Raw genomic sequence first — 19520 nt, forward strand, 5'->3', positions numbered from 1 at the left:
CATCAAGTAGTCTCTATTACTTCTCTAAACTGTAAATTGTATAGTAAAGCAACAGATCAAACAAATAACTGCTGTAGTCTTGAATAATTCTTCAAGTCAAGCACTTTTCAGCAAATGTGAATTATGCAGGCGGACTTATGCGTCTGACCTACAGCTGCACTCCAGCTTGGAGCATGGCTCCTTTGAGAACGGCGCATGGCATTTGGTTTGAAATTTCAGCTATTTTCACGGTGCGCAGCAGTGTAATACTTTGCAGACGTGATGATCAGCGTTCATTGTTTACACTGCGCTTGTCCATTTAAAACGCTCAAACCTGGTGAGGGGCCCTTGAAGTTATGAATGCCAGCTTACAGGTATCCTTGAGAAGTATACAATCAGTGCATTCTACAAGTGCCTTATGGAACTAAAACTTGGCATGATAAAAAAAAAAGTTGATGAGAGACTGAGCCCTGCACATCACTCTGTAAAAGCAAAATTCATAGGATAGGCATAATGTTGAAGGGACCCTGAAATGATTTTGACAATTTCGTACAAACGTACTGAGTCGTTAGGGTAAGTTCTTCTCATCATTAAGTGATACATTTAAACACTCCATGCAAAGCGTGTAATTTATCATAAGGTTTTCAAAATGTGCATCACTACCGATTGCAGCAACAGCACTTCCCTGAGTTTTCAGCTGCCCCGTCACCATCTGTTGCGGGCTCATGTAACGTCAGTTGGGTGAGCTATCCGATTGGCTGCGCGCAAAGTTTCATCGATAATTTTTCCAACTTTATGATGAACAAATGCTGTTCGTAATAGTTGGAATGTTGGTTAATTTGTTTCTATAAAGAAAGAGTGACACAGAAAAATACACAACTACAATTTATCACTGAACTCAAGCACTTCTAGCAAACAGCAAATGTCATCTGCTTGTGTTACAACATGCTCTGTGTCGATGAGAACTGCGATTAATGGTCCTCTTTGCGCAAGAACTTTGAATCAACCTTGTTGCGTTGTGGGCTGCAAATCAAACAATTGGCGACGTGCCAAGCTGCGACATCGTGTCCCTTGACAAGGCATCAGGCGAGCGGAGTGGCTGCAGCGCATCGGGCTGTCACATATTATTGGCGCCAGAAGCTATGCATTTGTGGCTGTCACTTCATGCCAGAGGATTACTACCACAATAGGGAGTTTCAGTGTGTCCGGTATACTGGTAAATGCAGGTGGACTGGGTGTTTGGCGGATGGGCGGAGGCACAAACATGAGCGGCCTGCAAGGTGCAGCCACCAGACAAACACAGAGCTAATAAAGCGGTAACTAAGTGTATTGTACTTTGCTGCTGCTCTAAATTTTTTGGCTGCGGCATAACTGAAAACATGTCTTTTTTAATGTTTACAATGCTTTATACTTGGTTACAGCAATATTACTACAGTCAAATCTCCTTACTACAAACCCCACATTTATGAATTTCTCAAATTTATGAATATATAAAAATCTCTGCCAGATTGCCTACATTTTCCATGTAAAAATATTTCAAAACAACGAATTTCAATACAGGGCATATTTCAGAATAATGCACGTAAATTATTTCCGCTTTATAACCGAGGAACATCAGTATTACGAATTCAGCTAAAAGTAACAGCAGCACAACTCTCGTGTGAAACAGAAACAGCGAGTGCAGTAGCTATCATCATCACCATGTTGCAGTAGCTATCATCACCACTGTGTCGAGTGCCAACTGTTTTCCCACAAACTTCAAGAACTTCACGACAAAGGTATGGCGATGTTCGCGCGAGATTTAACAATGAATGCAGCTAGCGACGGCGCCAAGAAGAAGCGAAAGCAGTTTTCGCTGCAGGACGACGTATTGAAGGAAATCGACGCGGGGAAAAAGCTAATCGACGTGTGCAGACAGCGTGGCATTTCCCCATCAACCATCACGACCGATTTGAAAGGCCGAGACAAGATTGTCAAGGCGGAACCGCATGGCGCGATTTCAGGCGCGACTGACACGCGGATGGTGGGACGCGCGCGTCATTTTGACGCGTGCCCAGCATGATCCATCACGAAATCGCGCCGCCGCGTGCTCCTGCTCGGAGTAGTAAAAAACGCGGCGCGTCCACCAATCAGAGTTCAGGTAAGTCACGTGGCATTTGGTCACGTGGCATTTTGGTTCTTTTTTTGCCACCAGATGGCCCTGCTCTCTGCGCATCTCGCAGAACCTCCTTGGCGGAATATTTTTTTTTTTTCTCGGCAGAACTGGCGCGTGTCAAGAAAAACGTGCGACCGTGATTTCGTTGGCACATCGTGTTGGTTCGCGCATCGTGTTCACCTAAAATGAACAAAGCAACCTTCAACGAGGCCCTAAAGTGGAGAAGCGTCGCGTCTCATCGCTAGGCAAGACAATTTGCTAATACTATTACCAGTGTGTGGTGCTCGCTCTCTTCTCAACCATGCAGGCCGCACCCACATGTACCTCCTGACCTGCATTTTTTCTTGCTTCAGTATCAGCATCCCCCTTTATAGTAGCAATCGCATCTTCTGCTCGGTAGTAAGCGGCCGACCCTCCTTTTTATATGTGAAGTTGTAAACAAGCAGCGGCTTCTCAGCATGCGGAAGGTACATAGTCGCAGTTTCGCACACAATATTGCTGCTTGAAATTAAGCTTGATAAATACACTTCGGCAAGAAATGTCGCTGCCTAATTACACTCAGATTATTTTTATTGTAGTGTTCTGTAAGTTTAAGGGCATATTATATATGCTGTAACAGAGACAATACATGTCGTTGAGAGTTATGTTGTCTGGCAACCCGGAAAACGCGGCGCAAGAGCGCCGCTCCTTTTTTTTCGTACAGGTGCTCGCGCGTCGGCGGCAACGCGGGCGTTTGCCGCCCGTCGCGTTTTTCGCTCGCGAAAAACGCGCCATGCGGTTCCAGCATCAAGCTTCACCGGGAATCGCAACTCGTTCCTACGAGGAAACAGATGCAACTGGGAAACTTTCAAAATGCGGACCAAGCTGTTCTCAAGTGGTTCATAAATGCCAGACTGCAAAGCGTTCCCGTGTCTGGCCCAATGTCCAAGACAAAGCCCGCGAATTTGCCGATGCACTTGAAATAACTGGGTTCGAGGCCAGTGCGGGTTGGCTTTTTCGTTTCCGCCAAAGGAACGAAATAGCTTGGCAGGTAGTCTTGGGCACGGAAAAGGCTGCTGACAGAGAAGGTGCAGATTCCTGGCGCAATGATAGTTTTTTAGAGGTGGCTGAATCGTACTCTGAAGACTACACTTTTAACGTGGATGAGACCGCATGTTTTTATCAGCTCCTGCCAGACCGGACGATGCACTTCAAAGGGCAGTAGTGGAAAAGGAGGGAAAAAGTCGCATCTTCGCATGACAGTCCTGCTCTGCTGCAATGCAACAGACACAAAGAAAATGTAACGGCCCTTCATAGGCAAGTACACAAAGCCTTGCTGCATGAAAAACGTAATGTCGTTACCATACAACTATTGCACCAACAAACGAGCCTGGATGACCAAAGAACTCTTTTCTAAGTGGCTCATCAAACTCGACGACCAAATGAGGCAGGATTTCTGAAGAATTCTACTGGTTGTCGACAGCTGCTCTGCTCACATTGTGAATGTTCGCTTGACGCACACTCACTTGGAGTTTCTGCCGTCAAACACATCTTTGCTGCAACGCCTAGACCAGGGCATTATAAAGAGTATCAAAGCAAAATTTCGTAAGCACCTTGAGCTTGGCGTCAGCGCCTTGCCTGATTATCAACCTCTGCCTAAAGCAGCCGACTGCAATCAATATTTGTAAGGCAGCGGAAATGCTCACAGAAGCTTAGTGGAACTTGAAGGCGTCCAACATCAGCAGCTGCTGGCGAAAAGCAGGGCTTGTCAAATTGCCTGTGCAACTTGAAGATGACCTGGAGGCGACCAACAACAACCCAAGAGACCTGTGGGCCGAGATTGCGTAACTGCTGCCCGCCATCTTTTCCTGCGACGACTACAGTCTCCGACTGATTTTTCGGACTCCGGAAATTCGGACACGCTCAATTATTCGGTCTGCTTCACAGCACCGCCATAATGACCATAATGTATAACAACTGCAGAAAGTTCGGACACCTTGCAACCTCTCGTCTGATTTTTCGGACACTCCTTGAGCCAACTTGACTGTGAGCACCATGCACCAACCCTGACCGGTGCATGGTTCGACTTGCTGAACGCCATTTTTGTTTTGAACAGAGCCTCCTTGCTGCCCCTACGGAGTGGCGCTACTGCAAATCTCCGCTCCTCATCATCATTTTTGCCTGGTTCGTAGCTACAGCCATTGTTACAGCAGTTTCGGTCTCAGCTTAGTAAGCCATGTCAAGACAATCTAGCAGCTGATTTGTTTGTTTCTTTGTGCACGACGCTGCGAGTAGGCGGCGTTTTTCGTTTGTGCAACTGGTGTCGGCGTGATGGCACGGTGATGTTTGCTTAATGTGCTGTGTCGAGGTTGCGGTGATCCAACGCGGCATACAGAAACATCGCGTCAAGTGTCTAACTGCGCCGACAGTGCCCGCGCAGACTGCGCTGGGGAATGCTGGCAAGCAGGTGCCGGGTGGCCTAGGATTTGTCGCCTTCTGATGTGCTCCCTCTACTGATGTCGAAAATGTTCTTCTGAGCATTGCTATTCCGGACACCGTCTCATTTGACAGTTTCACAGGTGTTGACACTGCTGTACTGACATGTGCAGAACTTGACGACGGCGAGATCATTTGTCAGGTTTCTGCTGCACCGCCGGACCATGACTCCGAGTCAAAAGATGACGCACCATGTGCTACGCTGCCATCGCATGCAGAGCGTGTACAAGCAGTGACTGTGCTTTCAGCCGCCTATAGTGACCATATGACCATCGCTAAGATTCAGGCTAATCTGATTGCACATAAACGGAACAGCGTGCATCGGCGCGTTCACGATTTCCTCAAGCCTACTGCCGAGTCCGAATAAGTGCATGGAAATAAAGGATTTAGTTTCTTTTTTCTTAATCTGCTTTTTCGGACACCTGTTTATTCGGACATTTCCGCAGTTCCCGTGAGGTCCGAATAAACGGTCGGCGACTGTACATGGAGAGCGACAGCGCAGCACTAACGGCGGCGGACCTGACAACCCACGAGATTGTTAACTGTGTTTGCAACATCTTCAGTGACGACGACGACCCGAAGGAAGATTACTGTGGATCACTGAACACAGAAGATAAGATTGTGTCAAACATTGATGTTTTAGTGCACATGAACGAAGTCCACACTTTCATCGCTCTTTGCAATGACTTCCCTGATGAGGTACTGCATAAAGTGGAAGATGTAGACGCATCCCTAATCGGCCGTGCGTGCTGCACGAACCAGAGGAAAATCCCTGATTTTTTCAAATGAAGCAGCTTTGAAGTGAGTTAAACATTTTTACTTGGGAGTATGACTGTCTGCACACCCGTCTACTGCCAAGGTACGTCATTTTCACTCTTAGGTTTGCCCACTAGCTTATAACCGCAAGTTTTTGATTACAACAATATTTCAAAATAATGAACGATTTTTGGCGGACCCGTGTGATTCGTCATATCAAGATTTGACTCTAGCTCTATGTTTGGATCGTTGAGCTCAGTGCCACCAGGTGGCTGCACCATGCAGGCCGCCTCCATTTACGCCTCTGCCTATTCGTCAAAACACCCAGCTCACCTGCGCTTACCAAAATACCGGACACACTCGGTGCTGCGGGAGAACGCCCGCCATGCATGCTGCTTGGATAGCTCTTGCTGGCTATTGAAGACCAGGCAGCTAGCAGAGAGGTTGGAGAGGCTTCACACACTGGCTCCAACACACCTGAAGAACATAACAAGTCATATGACGTAGAGCCAGTGAAGACGGAGTTTAGCCCCAATTGCTCAGCGAATTAGTTGAGGCGAAAAAGCATGGCTACGGAAGAGGCTAATCTGTAATTCTCCGTAGCTCTCTTAATATAAGACACTTCACTTAACTCTTCCATTACCACACCTATTCAAATCGATCACCGGTGATCGATGCTTTAGATCGCCGATTTCGACATGTTAGAGCCGTTTCTTATCCACTTAAGGCCATCCTAAGCCCCGTTTACATGAATGTGACAGTGGCGCATCGCATTTCCAAGCGCATTTGGGAAAGGCGATGCGACACCGTTTACATGTAGCGCCTGAACTCTCGCGAGAACGTAGCGCCACATGGTGTCGTATAAGGGAAGTGCAACCGACTTCCGGTGCAACTGGTTTCCGGTAGTAGGCCGAGTACACGTTGGTGGTTGAGTGCCGAGAAATAGACAGTTTTAGTTTAGCGTACGCAACTTATAGCGTATGCTATACGCTATAGTGTAGCGGATGCAAAGCCACGCATGTGTATTGCAGCTTTAGTTGGCCAGCGAGATCTTCGGATCTCAGAGGCCACATGCCGTCGTTGCGGCTATTTTCCGACTCTAGCGATAGGTAGCGCTGACATCTCGAATGTTTCTTCCATTAGGCTTCGACTCGTTCGAAACGAGAAGCGATCTCGAAAACACCACAAGGGTATCCCTAATACTCTGTCGTCGAAGCGGCCTGAGACTAAGCGAAAGCCGTTTACACTATCATTTGCTGCGAACGAAGTGCATTTTACAAAAGTAAAGCCAAATTCAATTCGAAGCGGGCAGCCGGGACCACCGCCATGTTGTTGGCTAATTCCTTCCCATCATTCCTAATGCGACGATCCTGCGTTTACATGCTCCGCGAGAGTCGACTCGTGCCCGTAAATCTACACTCTCCTGGCGCATTAATGCGATGCGTCTTCCTAGCGCATTACTGCTGTTTACATGAATGTGATGTGCTAGAAATGCGATGCGATGCGACACTGTCGCATTCATGTAAACACGGCTCTATAGTTAGTAGAGGCACTGAACTTTCTGAATCAGTTTGAATTTTCGTGGTCCAGCGATATTCTGATTTTTGACAGACCTTCTTGTAAACTAATGTGCATATGTTGTAGCGAAAAGGGGCGTGGCTGTCACCTTTTGCCGTGCTCGAGAAAAAAGCATGCCACTAACGATTACATTGCACTAGCATCAAAATTTGGTAATAAAATGACTCCTGGCAAGTCAAGAATTAAATTATATTTCCGGCTTTGCCGTCCCACAGTGCTGAGCAGTGATAATTAACCGAAAATGGCACAGCTGTTCACTGGTGAGCTTTGACTTCCGAGTCCAAGTCGTTTTATTCTGCCAAAGCATATTTCTGAAGGTCCACCGCATGTCCAACACGTGGACCTGGCATTTTCAACCAGTTTCCAAAATTTTCGGTTTCGCTCCTCTCGTAAAATTCAGGCAAGGGGCACTGCCAGTGTCACTGCACAGTTACTGAAAGTCGCTCCCATGGCGTCGTCCCATGCGACTGCGTCGCGAGAAAGGCGTCGTGCTCGAAACTATACTGCACACGCACTTCAATTTAGTGATGAGGACTCGAGTTATGATTTCGAAGATGACAGCAAAGCTGATTCAAGCTCTGACAGCGACGATGTTTTGATTCAGCATGGGACATCCACAGCTGTTCATCGGCGATTTTCCTTTATGGCCTTGAGCGGTCTCCTTCCTTGTGCGCGCTTATCTGCAGATCTTTTTGCGCAACCCGAGAGCTGTACTGATTATCTTCAGGGTGCATACTTTGCTTGGTTACGATGGCCTGCCATCAGCAGCAAAGAAACTTCCGGTCACGCCAAGAAGGCCGCCCTTAGCCCATCTCGGCCCAGCACTACCAATCAGCGCAAGACAGTTTACAATGGCGTGGGATTTCTATATAGTCTTCTTCTCTGCAGAGGTGATAAAGACAATCTGCAAAAATGCAAATAGATATGCCTGGGTGCATAATCTTGTAGTTGCCCAGCTACGCTGAGAGCGATTGGCCCTGGAAGAGGTGCACGACTCTAGACGAACTGGTGAAGCACATTCCTTGCACTTCTCATCGGACAATCCTCAGAAGATGCTGAAAAGGCGGAACTGCAAAATGTGTTACGAGGACTGCAAAGTTGAACAAAAACCATACGTTTTGTAAGAAAAGTGCGGAGTGCATCTATGCTTAAATGGCCCTTCACCAAGTCTGGCCATTTTGAGCTGACATGCACAGAGCATACAACACGCGCCAATGATCGTGTTTGCGAAGAATTACATCGTTACGTGCTGTGGAAAGGCCTGAAATTTCAATCCGTATGCCGTTATCCGTTCTCCTCCAGCTGCTCGGCTCCAAACGGGACGGTGACGTACTCACGTCTCTGCTCTTACGTACTCGGGTATGCAGTGTGACGTTGCTCATGGTGACACGCGACTTCGAGAATCATTCCAGGCACCATCTGTTGTCTGTGCGATCTGTTGCTTGAATTGACGAATTGAAGTTTAGAGAAATAATAAAACACACAAACGGAATGGCTGCGTGTTGTTTGTTTTACTTCGCACCGAAGCAAGAGAGATGTACTTCCGCTTCGTCTGCTCGTTCGCACGGTCGTGCAGTCACGTGCGCAGGCACAGTAACTATGCCATTTTCTACAGTGTTTCAGCGGGTGATCATGCTCTACGATCTGCTTGTTCTTGCCTCAGTATTCATGTAGCACTGAATTGTACCACTTGTCATATGTCCTTGTGCACAGCGTGCAAAATCGTGTGCTGCGCGAAAGGAGACATTACAACAGCTCACACGCAACGCCATCAGCAAAAGTGCGCAGTGCCAAAAAAAAAATAAAGGAAAAAAAAGTGTAACGTATGCGTCACGCGATCCTCGAGGTCCGGTATGGGAGAATAGAGGGAAGGAATTTGCTTGCAGAGGCTAGACGGGGTGAGTGGAAAGAGTGTCTTGCTATGCAGTGGAGCTCGCCTTCTGAAATCATGGGTTCATGGCACTGAAATATTTCTATGTTGACTATTAATGAGCCGATCAAAAATTTTTTCGGCAGTACGCTCCCTAGAGGACACGTTCCTTCCAGCGTATAACCAAAATGTGCTACGGGGCCTGGTGAGGGGTCCTTTAACAAAATCCAGGAACTGCTTCACTGTGTGGCATGAGCGATGAACTGGTTTTAGTTTCTTTTTTGTATCCAAAGAATGGCAGCGTGCTGAGCATTTATTTTTCAGACGCTATTCTTCGGTTATTTATCTTTGAAGTGTATATTCTGAATTTCCTTTGATAATAACGTTTTTGTAGACGTCATGTTTTTTTATTGTTGTTTTTATATGTTTTTGTAGATGTCATGTTTTTTTATTGCTGTTTTTACCAACTGGCAGCAAAAATGGCGCTTGCTAGAATTTTTGTTTTACCTAATAAATTTTTTTGTTTGCTAACATATGTTTTTGGAAAGAGCATTTCATTATGCACAATATGCCATGCTGCAATGTGTGCTGAAATATTATTTGTAGTGGTAAATATTTTTTTTTCCCGAGACTTATAAAAAACGACCATTTTCTCGCGGTAACGAAAGAGTTAAATTGTGGTGTGAATGTTTTTCTGCAGCTGTACCCTACGAGTCTACAAAATTTGTCCAAGCTGTTTGAGGGACCCTTTAAGAGATAAGAAAATGGCAACATAGCTTAGACAGCAAACGCTCTGCATTACCAATACTTACAACCCTGCAATAGTAAATTTCAAGCAAACAATATTCTCATAGGATATTGTTACAGGAGGAAAGAGGCGGGTTGACAAGGTTTTTAATGGCCAAGCCAAGATGGGAGTCTGCACAGCTGAAAGCCAGTGGTGAGGGCCAGAAGAAACTTCTCTGCTAGGAGCCACACTTTAGCGGGAAAGATGACACCTTTTCCTTGCAGAAAGTATTTGGTGTTTTACGTCACCTCAGTCATTTAGAACAAAGGTGCCTCTTGTCCAGTCATCAAAGAAAATGCCTCCTCACAGACATAGGCACTTTACAAGACCGAAATCTGTTACAAGGCATTGTTATGTGTATTTGCTCTTATCACGATTCCGATAAAGCCAAAGCAGAAGCTGTTCCCTGTGCATGCTGTGCTCCAGAGAACAGTGGATGCAGCTGCACTCCATGGTCGTACTTTTGACATCAACCAAGAAAGGGCCATGCAAACAGTGATCTCTGTGTTAACTTGAACTGACATGAAACGCATTTTGAGTTCTTCTAATAGGTTCTTGACCCGTTCTCAAGATTTCATGTGCATGAACATCTGAAGTGTGAAGCAGATTGCTTCATTGAAAAGATTGTGAGCTACCCGTCACAAGCAGGAAAAGGCATCGCACAAGATGAACAGTTTAATAAGCTGAAGGAAAGACACCAGTGTTCTGAAATTCATACATTTAAACATTTACATTACATAGTTGAAATTTTCATGCAATGCCTATTTTGGCCTGCGAACGCAACCTATTTTGTTCTTATTTATAATAGAATTTAAGTTTTTTATATTTTATGAAGCATCATTCTGCCCAACTTTTCTATTATTTTCCTGTTGAATACCAGATAAATATTTATATATACGTAATCTAGAACAATCAAGGATAATAACTAGACTATCACTGTGATTCTGGCTCTATTACTATAAAAGTTATTTTCATATCTAACGTGACTGTTGTGAACCTCAAAATTTTCATCAATTGTATTGCCTAATAACAAGAAATTCCCATGAAATATTCTCATGTATTAGTTTTATTCTGTGTATCAACTCATCAGCTTTCAAATGCAACAAGAATTGTCAAAATGTGACTACATAAAAGATACTGAGGGCAACAGTACATGTCATAAAAGAAAAGTCACTTTTGAGAGAACAAGCAAAGTAGTTTCAACACACGATCAAGGTTTATTCTTGGCAAACAGAGCAACAAATTCAAGTCCACCTCGCACCAGAAGCCCACCAGGCGCATAATCACAATCATTCTCTTTCATGTGCCTCTTTATGGCATACCTGAACTTCTTTAAAGCTAAGCTTTCTTTGCCTCTTCCTTCGACTTTTCCACTACTGCTGTTGCTACTGACTTGCACGACGCGTCAGCATGTGGTTCAGATCGGGCACATAGATGGCAAGAGCATGGCAGAGAGGCAAGTCGATGCAAGAAACTAGTTTGGACCTTTCCATCGCATCTCGTGTGCACAATGCCCTCTGGAGCTCCCTGGGTGTTGGGACACTAGCCGTTTGACAGCTGCAGTTATCCGTGACCTTTCCCAAAAGCATTGCAGAAATTGCAGTGCTTACTTGCAGTGAATGGAGGCAGAGCATAGGCAGAATCGACACAGACACAAGTGAATGGCAGCCTTGCCACTCATCGCTCTCAGTTCCCATACATGGGAGGAAGGGGTGAGAGGGAAAAGACGACGTGAGAAGGCTAGGATATACTACTACTAGACACGACAGTGGTTGCAGACAAACTGGATAAATTTAAGTTCAAGGTACCGTACAGTACATATCTGCTATTTCTAAAAAATAAACACCATGCATATTTGTCAAGTGGACAAGTGACGCATGGGGTGTGGGCGCATTAAAGCACCAATTTTACAATCGGCCAGCGGGAGAAGCAACCTTTTAGCCTCTCCTGCCCTACTGCGAAGAATCGCTTAGTAAAGCTCACATCACCTCAGACACACCAGCGGCAACACCAAGGAGAGACACATTTGACGGTTACGGGGTTGATGGATGGCCCTTGGCCGCCGACCATGACACTGAGAAGTAGGAACTCTTGAGAAAGTGTGTTCGACGCCGTTTCATTGTGACCGCTGCTAGCCGCCAAAGCCAATCAAGGAACAACCAGCTAATTGCTGAGCTCCACAAGGAGCCAAGACGCACAAATGGAATCAAGCGTGACACCGCTGTCTATGAGCATCCTCTTCTTTCTCCGGGACAATGAACCGTGCACGCCTGGGGGATTTCTCCGATGCTGTTCTATGAACAAAGGTGCCGGAGTGATTGTCCTCACTCTCACCCTCAAGGCGACTGTGAGCACTCCAATTGGAAGATGGTGCGACCACAGATTTCCCTGGCCTAAATCTCTAGGGAGGACAGAGGGATTAAAAGTGGGCACCTTTGATGTAGAGAGTCTGCTCTGGTGTACTGGAGTGTGCAAGTGGGTGGTGTGTGCTCTACCAGAAAGATGTAGTCTGGTTTTGACCTGTAGCTCATGCTACGAGAACGATATACTACGCTCCGTGCTCCAGCCAGTACAAGTGTCCCTTGTTCTGTAAATAAGCTTGCCTCTCCTATGTAAATAAACTCCCTGTTCCGTTCCTCATTCTCTCAAACTCGTACTTTTCACAGAAGAAGCAACCCTCACCAAGTAAGTTTGGCAACGTCGCAGGCCCACTAAGCCTCTGCGTGATGCCCCAGCAGCGTAGGTAAGGAGCCTGTTATGAGACGCACAGATGGTGTAGGCTAGAGAGTGACCCTCTGTGTGATGCCAGACTCCGAGGCCACAACCTCCAAATCCTACAACTGGTAGGCAACAGTGAGATTGACCTTACGGACCTAGGGACATGGCAACTAACTGGTATTCTGATCAAGTTGGAGGTGACTTGGGAATGACCACCTCTTGCAACTCGCTGGATACGGCGGAGGACTGTGACATGGTGCTGCTTCTGTGGGTAAGCATTTAGTTTTGGCTGTAAGATTTACCAGGTTTCAATTGCTCTGGGCTAGTAGAGTTGAATCACTGGGGATCTTTTACTCGTATTCTGATTTGCGTAAGCACAGTCGATACTGTTGAAACACACTGCATTTATGCTGTGCGATCGGGCAAGAACGACAGTGATGATAATGCCACTGTCGGCAGGTCAGCAACTTATTCCATCTAATAGTGGCTCGCAGAAATTAAACGGCACACAGGTATGCCCGTGACGCTTAATGGAACTCCTTTTCAAAATGTTCATGCCTCAAAGTGGGGGTGCGGGTCCTACACAAGGGCAGGCCTTCTGCAAATATATACAGTAATAATGTCAATACTGGATATATCCAACTCCAAGAAGATCACAAAATAATTCCATATATCAACAATTCGAATTATATAATACACCTATATAAAGCTTATGTGAAAATTCTGCATGTCTCAGGCAGTCTCCCTAGATCGTGAAAAGGGGGACTTTACTAATTTGTTTCTCCAAGGCCACATCAAATGCACAAAAGTTTGCTTTTTGGGGGGGGATGAATGTCACAAGTCACTCAAGCTGTGTATGCATGGTCTTTGATAAACTGAGTTCAATGTTAACTCTAAAAGTATGCACTGCCTAGCCATGAGACCGCCGTGCACCTCGCACGCATCCCAGTGCTTGTTGTGCATTTTTATTCAGGATAAGTAGAAATGGATGCAGTGCGGAAGCAAACCAGCCTGTAGAGTATATATTTGCGCCATGCTGCCACTGTTCTCTAAATCGCCCGTGAACATGCTTAACCACATGAGTTACAATAAGTTATTTAAACAGCTGGTCGTCATATGTCGGCAATGAGCCAACCAGGCAGATGCTGTTAGATTCGAAAGTGGCTTTCAACCTGCAGAACGCCCCAGTCCATTCCCACCGAACCTGTCCTTGAGTTCTAGTTCCGCTGCACAATTGAGGGCCATGTGTCCTGTGAGCACGAACGAAACACGTTTGGCGCTAACTGTGTGGGGACAAATCACGCAGCAATGAACCTTGTGCACCGCTGTTGCGATGGTCTTTCTGCAAAGGCTGGATGTGGCATGCAGTGTTTTTTTTTTAAATCGAAATTAATGTGAAAATCTGTCTAAATGGGAGTTGTACTTTTTTTGCCCACTCTCGGGAACCATAAAATGTCGTTCGCAGAAACTTGAAAAGATTGAAAAAAAAAAAAGAAAGATTGAGTGTCATCCATGCTTTCTTGCACAATGCACACATCAGACCAGGAGGCCTTTTGCAATTTTAAAGCAGTGTGGCGATTCTCTTTCCAATAATGAACAGCCGAAGGCAGAATGTTTCACTGCACAGCGATTAGTTATCACTCTTAGTATGCTTTGCCGTATTACAGGTATGTCTTGCGGCGAAGTTTGCTAAAGCAAATCCGCCATTGCGGAGCACAAATTAAGACTTTTCTGCATGAGCCATCCATACTATGAGACACACACCTTGCTTATTTTTTCTTTATTGCATGTACTGTCTTTCAGATTCAAGGCCTTGTTTGACAGCATCTGCTAAAACACGGCCATTTCATCCACATTTCCAACGATATGAGAAGCCCACTCGCAAGGCACACGTCCAACATACTGAATGTGAACAAGACTTCAATATACGCTTAGTACAGTGCTATACTTTTGCATGGTATTTTCAAGGGGATGCTACGACTGTTCGATATATCCGAGTTTGACATATCTAGGATCAACTGTATACCGATTGTGCATCAAGTACCTTGGACAGAAAAAAGAATAAAAATTTATTTTTTCGGACTTTGTTCAATACTCTTGACGAAAGCAGGAAGGCTGAGTTCTATTCAGTGATAACAGGGGGAAAGGGGGGGCATTGTGTAAGCGCAGACTGTCTATTTCGGCCGCCACTGATTGGCTGGAGCAGCACCAGCGAGGAGGAGACAGGCTCGGGCAACACCACCTAGATAGCAAAAGGCCTTTTCACTCCGATCCATGACGTCATGCTACCTGGCCCGACTGCCATAGAATCTAATGGGGATGCTCCCGAGTGGGCAACAGTGATTTTGACGTCACCGCTTTCATCACGCCAGCCTTGTCAATAGAAATTTCGGGCCAGGTAACGTGACGTCATGGATCGGAGTAAACAGGCCTTGTGCTATCTAGGTGGTGTTGGCTCGGGGCACTCCTCACTTGTATCCAGGCCCCGCCAATCACCACTTCAGCAGTCATGGACAGTCCACTAGATTGCACAATGGCCCCCCAGATGTTATGGTTTCAAATGTTGCTAGATGAGAGGCTGTTTCGGCACTAATGTAAAGCGCTTCTTGCACCCTGCACCCTTTTTCATGTGTCTGTCAGCATTGAAACAAGTTCAGACCTGGCTAGATGAGAGACATGCCATTTGAGCCTTATTTTAGTGCCAACAGGATGTGGAGTCATGTCATGCAGTCTGCCACTCATATAAACCCTTGCACTCACCTCGGCATCTCTCTCCTGCAAGGCTGTGCAGAAGGGCAAAGACTCTTCAGGGCTCGCAGAACAAAACCAAATAGTCCTGTATATAACTTGTCATGCTCTGGGGATCACAGCCAGCCCCACTGCCTTTGCTCTAGCAACTGAGTAAACCAGGAGGCCAGCAGGTGGCAGCACAAGAGTACAGGAACCATGATCAACTATATAATTTAGAAGACACATGCAAGATGATACTTAATGAAGGCAAAATCTATGAATGGGTGGATGTCCTGATTTTCCCTTTATTAATTATCTCCAATTTGAGGGTTTCCGCAGAACTATTATGCCAAAGATGGTACTTGCAAGAAAAAGTTTTCGTTCCTTTTAAAGTAGCGCACAGATACAAAAGAAGCTTGCACAAGTGTCCCAGAAAGTTTAGCAACTTAAGGAAAAGGTTCTCCTGGTCTGGCGATTGAACCTGGTAACAGTGCCTTGCTGGGACAGTCACTCTAACCGATTAAGCTAACCAAGAGGCTAGCTTCATGATATTGTCAGATGGATGCAAATTGCTTCTTTCAGATATGGGTAGAGAGTTTTTTGTACTCTAGAGATGTCATAAGCTTCAAACAAGTCACTTGGCTGTATCAGTCAAACGCACTTCAGACCACAGCTGTAAACAAACATTTAGAGAAGCTGTCTCTACCCAAATGCAGCCCTGCAAAGCAATGTTTCAAAGCGTTGATTCATGCAACAAAACAAAAAAGGGCAGCCCAGGGGCCATACGTACCTCCCCAGTACGATCATAGTGCGCCGCCTTGGGCAGAATCTCCTCCCGTGCAAATTTGCGCGCCAAATTCTGATACTCCTTCTGCTCCTCCGACAGCTCTGCACCATAAACACATGCCAGACATTAAACTGTGCACATAACAATGACTACAACAGCTGTCGAAGCCATGAGCTGTCGAACCTTCAGGTGCGGCGGAGGAGCAGACGAAACACATCACTCATCGCTTGACATATCCGCTCTCGTATTCTAGGCACAGTATACCTGGGTTTTCTCACAAGCTCGCATTGATGTCAGAAATGAGGCACATTGGTCTTTGTCCACCTTAATCGGTGAATCCACCAGTGAAACCAACAGCGATGTCAACAGTGAAAGCATGGTCAAAACCACAATCAATGAACTGATGGACATTATGTCAATTGATATACATATGCATAATTGTACATACTTTAACAATGTAAAATTGCACATAATCATAATCTCTAACAATCCAATGCCATGTAAACATTTCATCTTCGCAGCCTGTGGGGTATGTTTTGCTTCGGAAAATTATCGTGGTTTGAGAGTGCCTTTCGATTACCAAACAGCAATACTTGGCATCATGAAGCTCTCAACTAGAGCTGTGGCTGCCAAATTTTTTTAGTTGTCAGCCGATGTAGATTGGGTGCATGCACTAATTGTACTTTCTCAGTTATTTGCAGTGATGTGATAAGTTGTTTGCTGGATTGCAGGTGGGTTAAGTTTACTCGCACACTCCTGAAAGTGCGTATAACCATACCTGCCAACCTGGCGAGATAAAAAATCTGGAGATTTATTCGCGCCAACGGGGGGGGGGGGGGTTGCATTCACTGTTTCAACTTCCGGGGTAGACCGGGTGGGGGAGTTCAAACTTTCAGGCAGTGTTCGACGAGTCCGTTTGCAGGGACCTTGCAGTAGCAGGCTTTGCTCACTCCAAAAATTTGTCCGAGTAGCTTTGCTCAAAACATGGTCCAGACTGACGGCCCTTCGCTAACAGCAGGTGTTGTAGGGTTGCGTTGCACATTGATGAGCGGAATCGGGAGTCTCCCAGGCAAATTGGGAGGGTTGACAGGTATGGTATACTAACACTGACCTCATTGCCATGATGGTACCACTAGGAATCACACTTTTGGCCCATACTGGTCCTACAACCTATTCCACAGGCCTGTTTGCCTAGGTTGGTGCTGCCACTTTTACTGCTTGGTCTGGCAGACATTACTGCTTTTTTGGTTATCTCAATGCACGACAATGTGCAAGAGGTCAGAAAAGAAGCAGACCACACTGATTTTTTTAACTCCAAGTGCCCATCTGAAAGCACATTCAACTCTTTTTTTGCTGTACAAGTACAGCACCAATCTTAGGTTTGATGTTTATCTATGTTATGGTTGCATATTCAACACCATTGGTTGTTTAAAGGTGCTGCCATATGTATGAAGTCAGCCAAAGACATTTCAAATTGCATTTCCACTCACCAGCAAGAACAATTCAACTTGTTTACCTGTATACAAAAATGCTAGAATGAAAAGCACGTACAGTTAAACCTCAATATAATGAACTTCAATATAACTAAACTCTCAATATAACAAAGTATTTACTTTTTCATAGCCTCTTGTCCTTAGAACACCATGAATTTAGAACCTCAATATAATGAAGTGTGTTTGTATGCGATTTCAATATACCGAAATTTCGCTTCTGCCGCAAAGATTGAATGCCGAGACAATAAATGGAAACTTTCACGGATGCAAATGGTGAAAGGATTGAATTATACGCAGCTGCTTTCAAACACACCTCCCGAATCGGGCATGGCGCGACATGAGCAACCGCCGAAGGGGAGCCGCATCATGTTCCGTATAAAGTCCAAGTGCGATAAGATCCTATCACATCTCACACACTTTGTGCTTTAGGTGTGAGTGAAAGTGTGCGAGGCTGAGACAAGAAAGATGGTGGCTTCACGTGTGCTGCCTTCCCGCGCTAGCAAAGGGAAAGAGGGAAGGAGAGCAAGCTTACGGTAACGCCATCAAGCTCCCTTGAGGGGGAGCGGAGAGGGGTAAGTTGGCGCACACTTCAATTTCTGACGCACATCTCGGCCATGGGTGCGCACAAGGCTGTAAGCACGACTGAGCACATACACAGCCGCGCACCCTGCTTTAGAGGTAATCTGGTGCATGTGCAAAGAGTGGGCGTGCTAAGATGGTGTGGCACCATGTTAGCTATCTTCCTGTGCATTTACTATTGGAGGTTGCATAACCTTGGGTTTCGGTGACCCGTTGGACCGAGAGGCAGACGAAGCACTCGCTCCCCACTGCCGGCACTGTTCCTGGTAGTGTCGCCCTAGTGTGGGCGACGCTATCAGCCGTGGGGGCAGAGTGCACGAGAAAGCGTGGCTGGCTTCAGTTAATTCGTACTGCCGAACTGAAGAGATTGTCGACATACGTGGCATGAAAGTGTATCATTCCTCGTCGACTCCTAAATTTATCAAAATGAATTGTTTTCTGATTCAAATTTGCATTTTTCGATTGCCCGATAATTCGGAAAATTCTGCGGTCCCTTTCCGTGTGAGAAAATCGATCGGCGACTACTTATTCACACAGAAGGTCGAATTTCAATACAACGAAATTGCGATATAACGAAGCGATTTGCCGATTTTACCGACTTTGTTATATAGAAGTTTAACTGTATAATATACCTTAAGTAGGATAAACTACACCAGGTTAGCCATTGCTGCCTGGAAAAATTGGAAGTAAAGGGAAGTGAGGACAAGACAGGAATGAATGAAAGTGAGAGGGAAAGCTAAAGACTGGAGAAGAGAAAAGGAAAAGGCAACTATCGATTTCTCTCAGATGGGTAAGTCCGGAGGTGCTGTCTATGTGAAGCCGAGACAAAATGGGTGTGTTGCCTTTGCTGAGGGGCCTTAAAGGCCCAAACACATAGCATAAGCTTAAGCCACAGGATCCCCTTTTTCCCAGACAGGGCTAAGTTGCGCACGGTTGGACACAGAAGGGTCCAACCCTTGTGTGCTCGGGTACGTGGTGTCACAACACACCAAACGGCCGCTGACGCAGACGCCCCTGTGGTGTTACTGATTTATCCTTTTCTCGGATACTGCATTTTGCCCGCTAACAACTTAAAGTTATCACTCAGTGCAAGACGTGCCTGCATGTTTGTAACTTACTTAAATGTTATCGTTGATTCTATCTGCTGTGTACGTTCTCACTGAACCTTGTGTAATCAAATTGTATGCAAGACACGAATTGTGGAGTACTTTCTGGAAGGCATGCGGGCACCATCGATTAATTAAGCTGGAACCTTTGACAAGTCATGTATAAAAGCCAATGCACTTGACTCGCAGATCAGATTTTCAACGATCGCCGACTGTGCTCGCGCTATCATTGTGCTTTGAGTAACCTGTTTTCTGGGCACAAGTTCGCCCAATAAAGAGTTAGTTTCATGATTCACATTTTTTGCTACTGTGTTTTTCGATGTCACTAAAACATGACAGAATCAGTAGTTCATTATACATGGACTCGCCCTTAAAAAATGCCAAAAGCTTAACTGTACTGAAAATGGCATCAGCAATTATAATTCGGCAGCACTTCAGTCCTAAAACCAGATTTCCTGTGTCATTTTTATTCCCAATGTGTTCCCACACCCAGCTGCAATTTTCCGT

At 45.6% G+C, this 19520-nt stretch overlaps 1 protein-coding gene across 3 annotated transcripts in view; it reads right to left on the reverse strand.

Annotated features, from left to right (window-relative positions):
* Mcad (Medium-chain acyl-CoA dehydrogenase) overlaps positions 1–19520 on the reverse strand; it is a 212806-nt gene that overhangs the window by 166886 nt on the left and 26400 nt on the right. For all 3 annotated transcript variants that reach the window (XM_065452831.2, XM_065452832.2, XM_065452830.2), the window contains exon 3: positions 15839–15936. In XM_065452831.2, coding sequence (XP_065308903.1) covers positions 15839–15936 — 98 coding nt within the window. The remainder of the gene's footprint in view (positions 1–15838; positions 15937–19520) is intronic.

Source organism: Dermacentor albipictus, chromosome 1, assembly GCF_038994185.2.
Source record: "Dermacentor albipictus isolate Rhodes 1998 colony chromosome 1, USDA_Dalb.pri_finalv2, whole genome shotgun sequence".
Lineage (NCBI taxonomy): Eukaryota > Metazoa > Arthropoda > Arachnida > Ixodida > Ixodidae > Dermacentor > Dermacentor albipictus.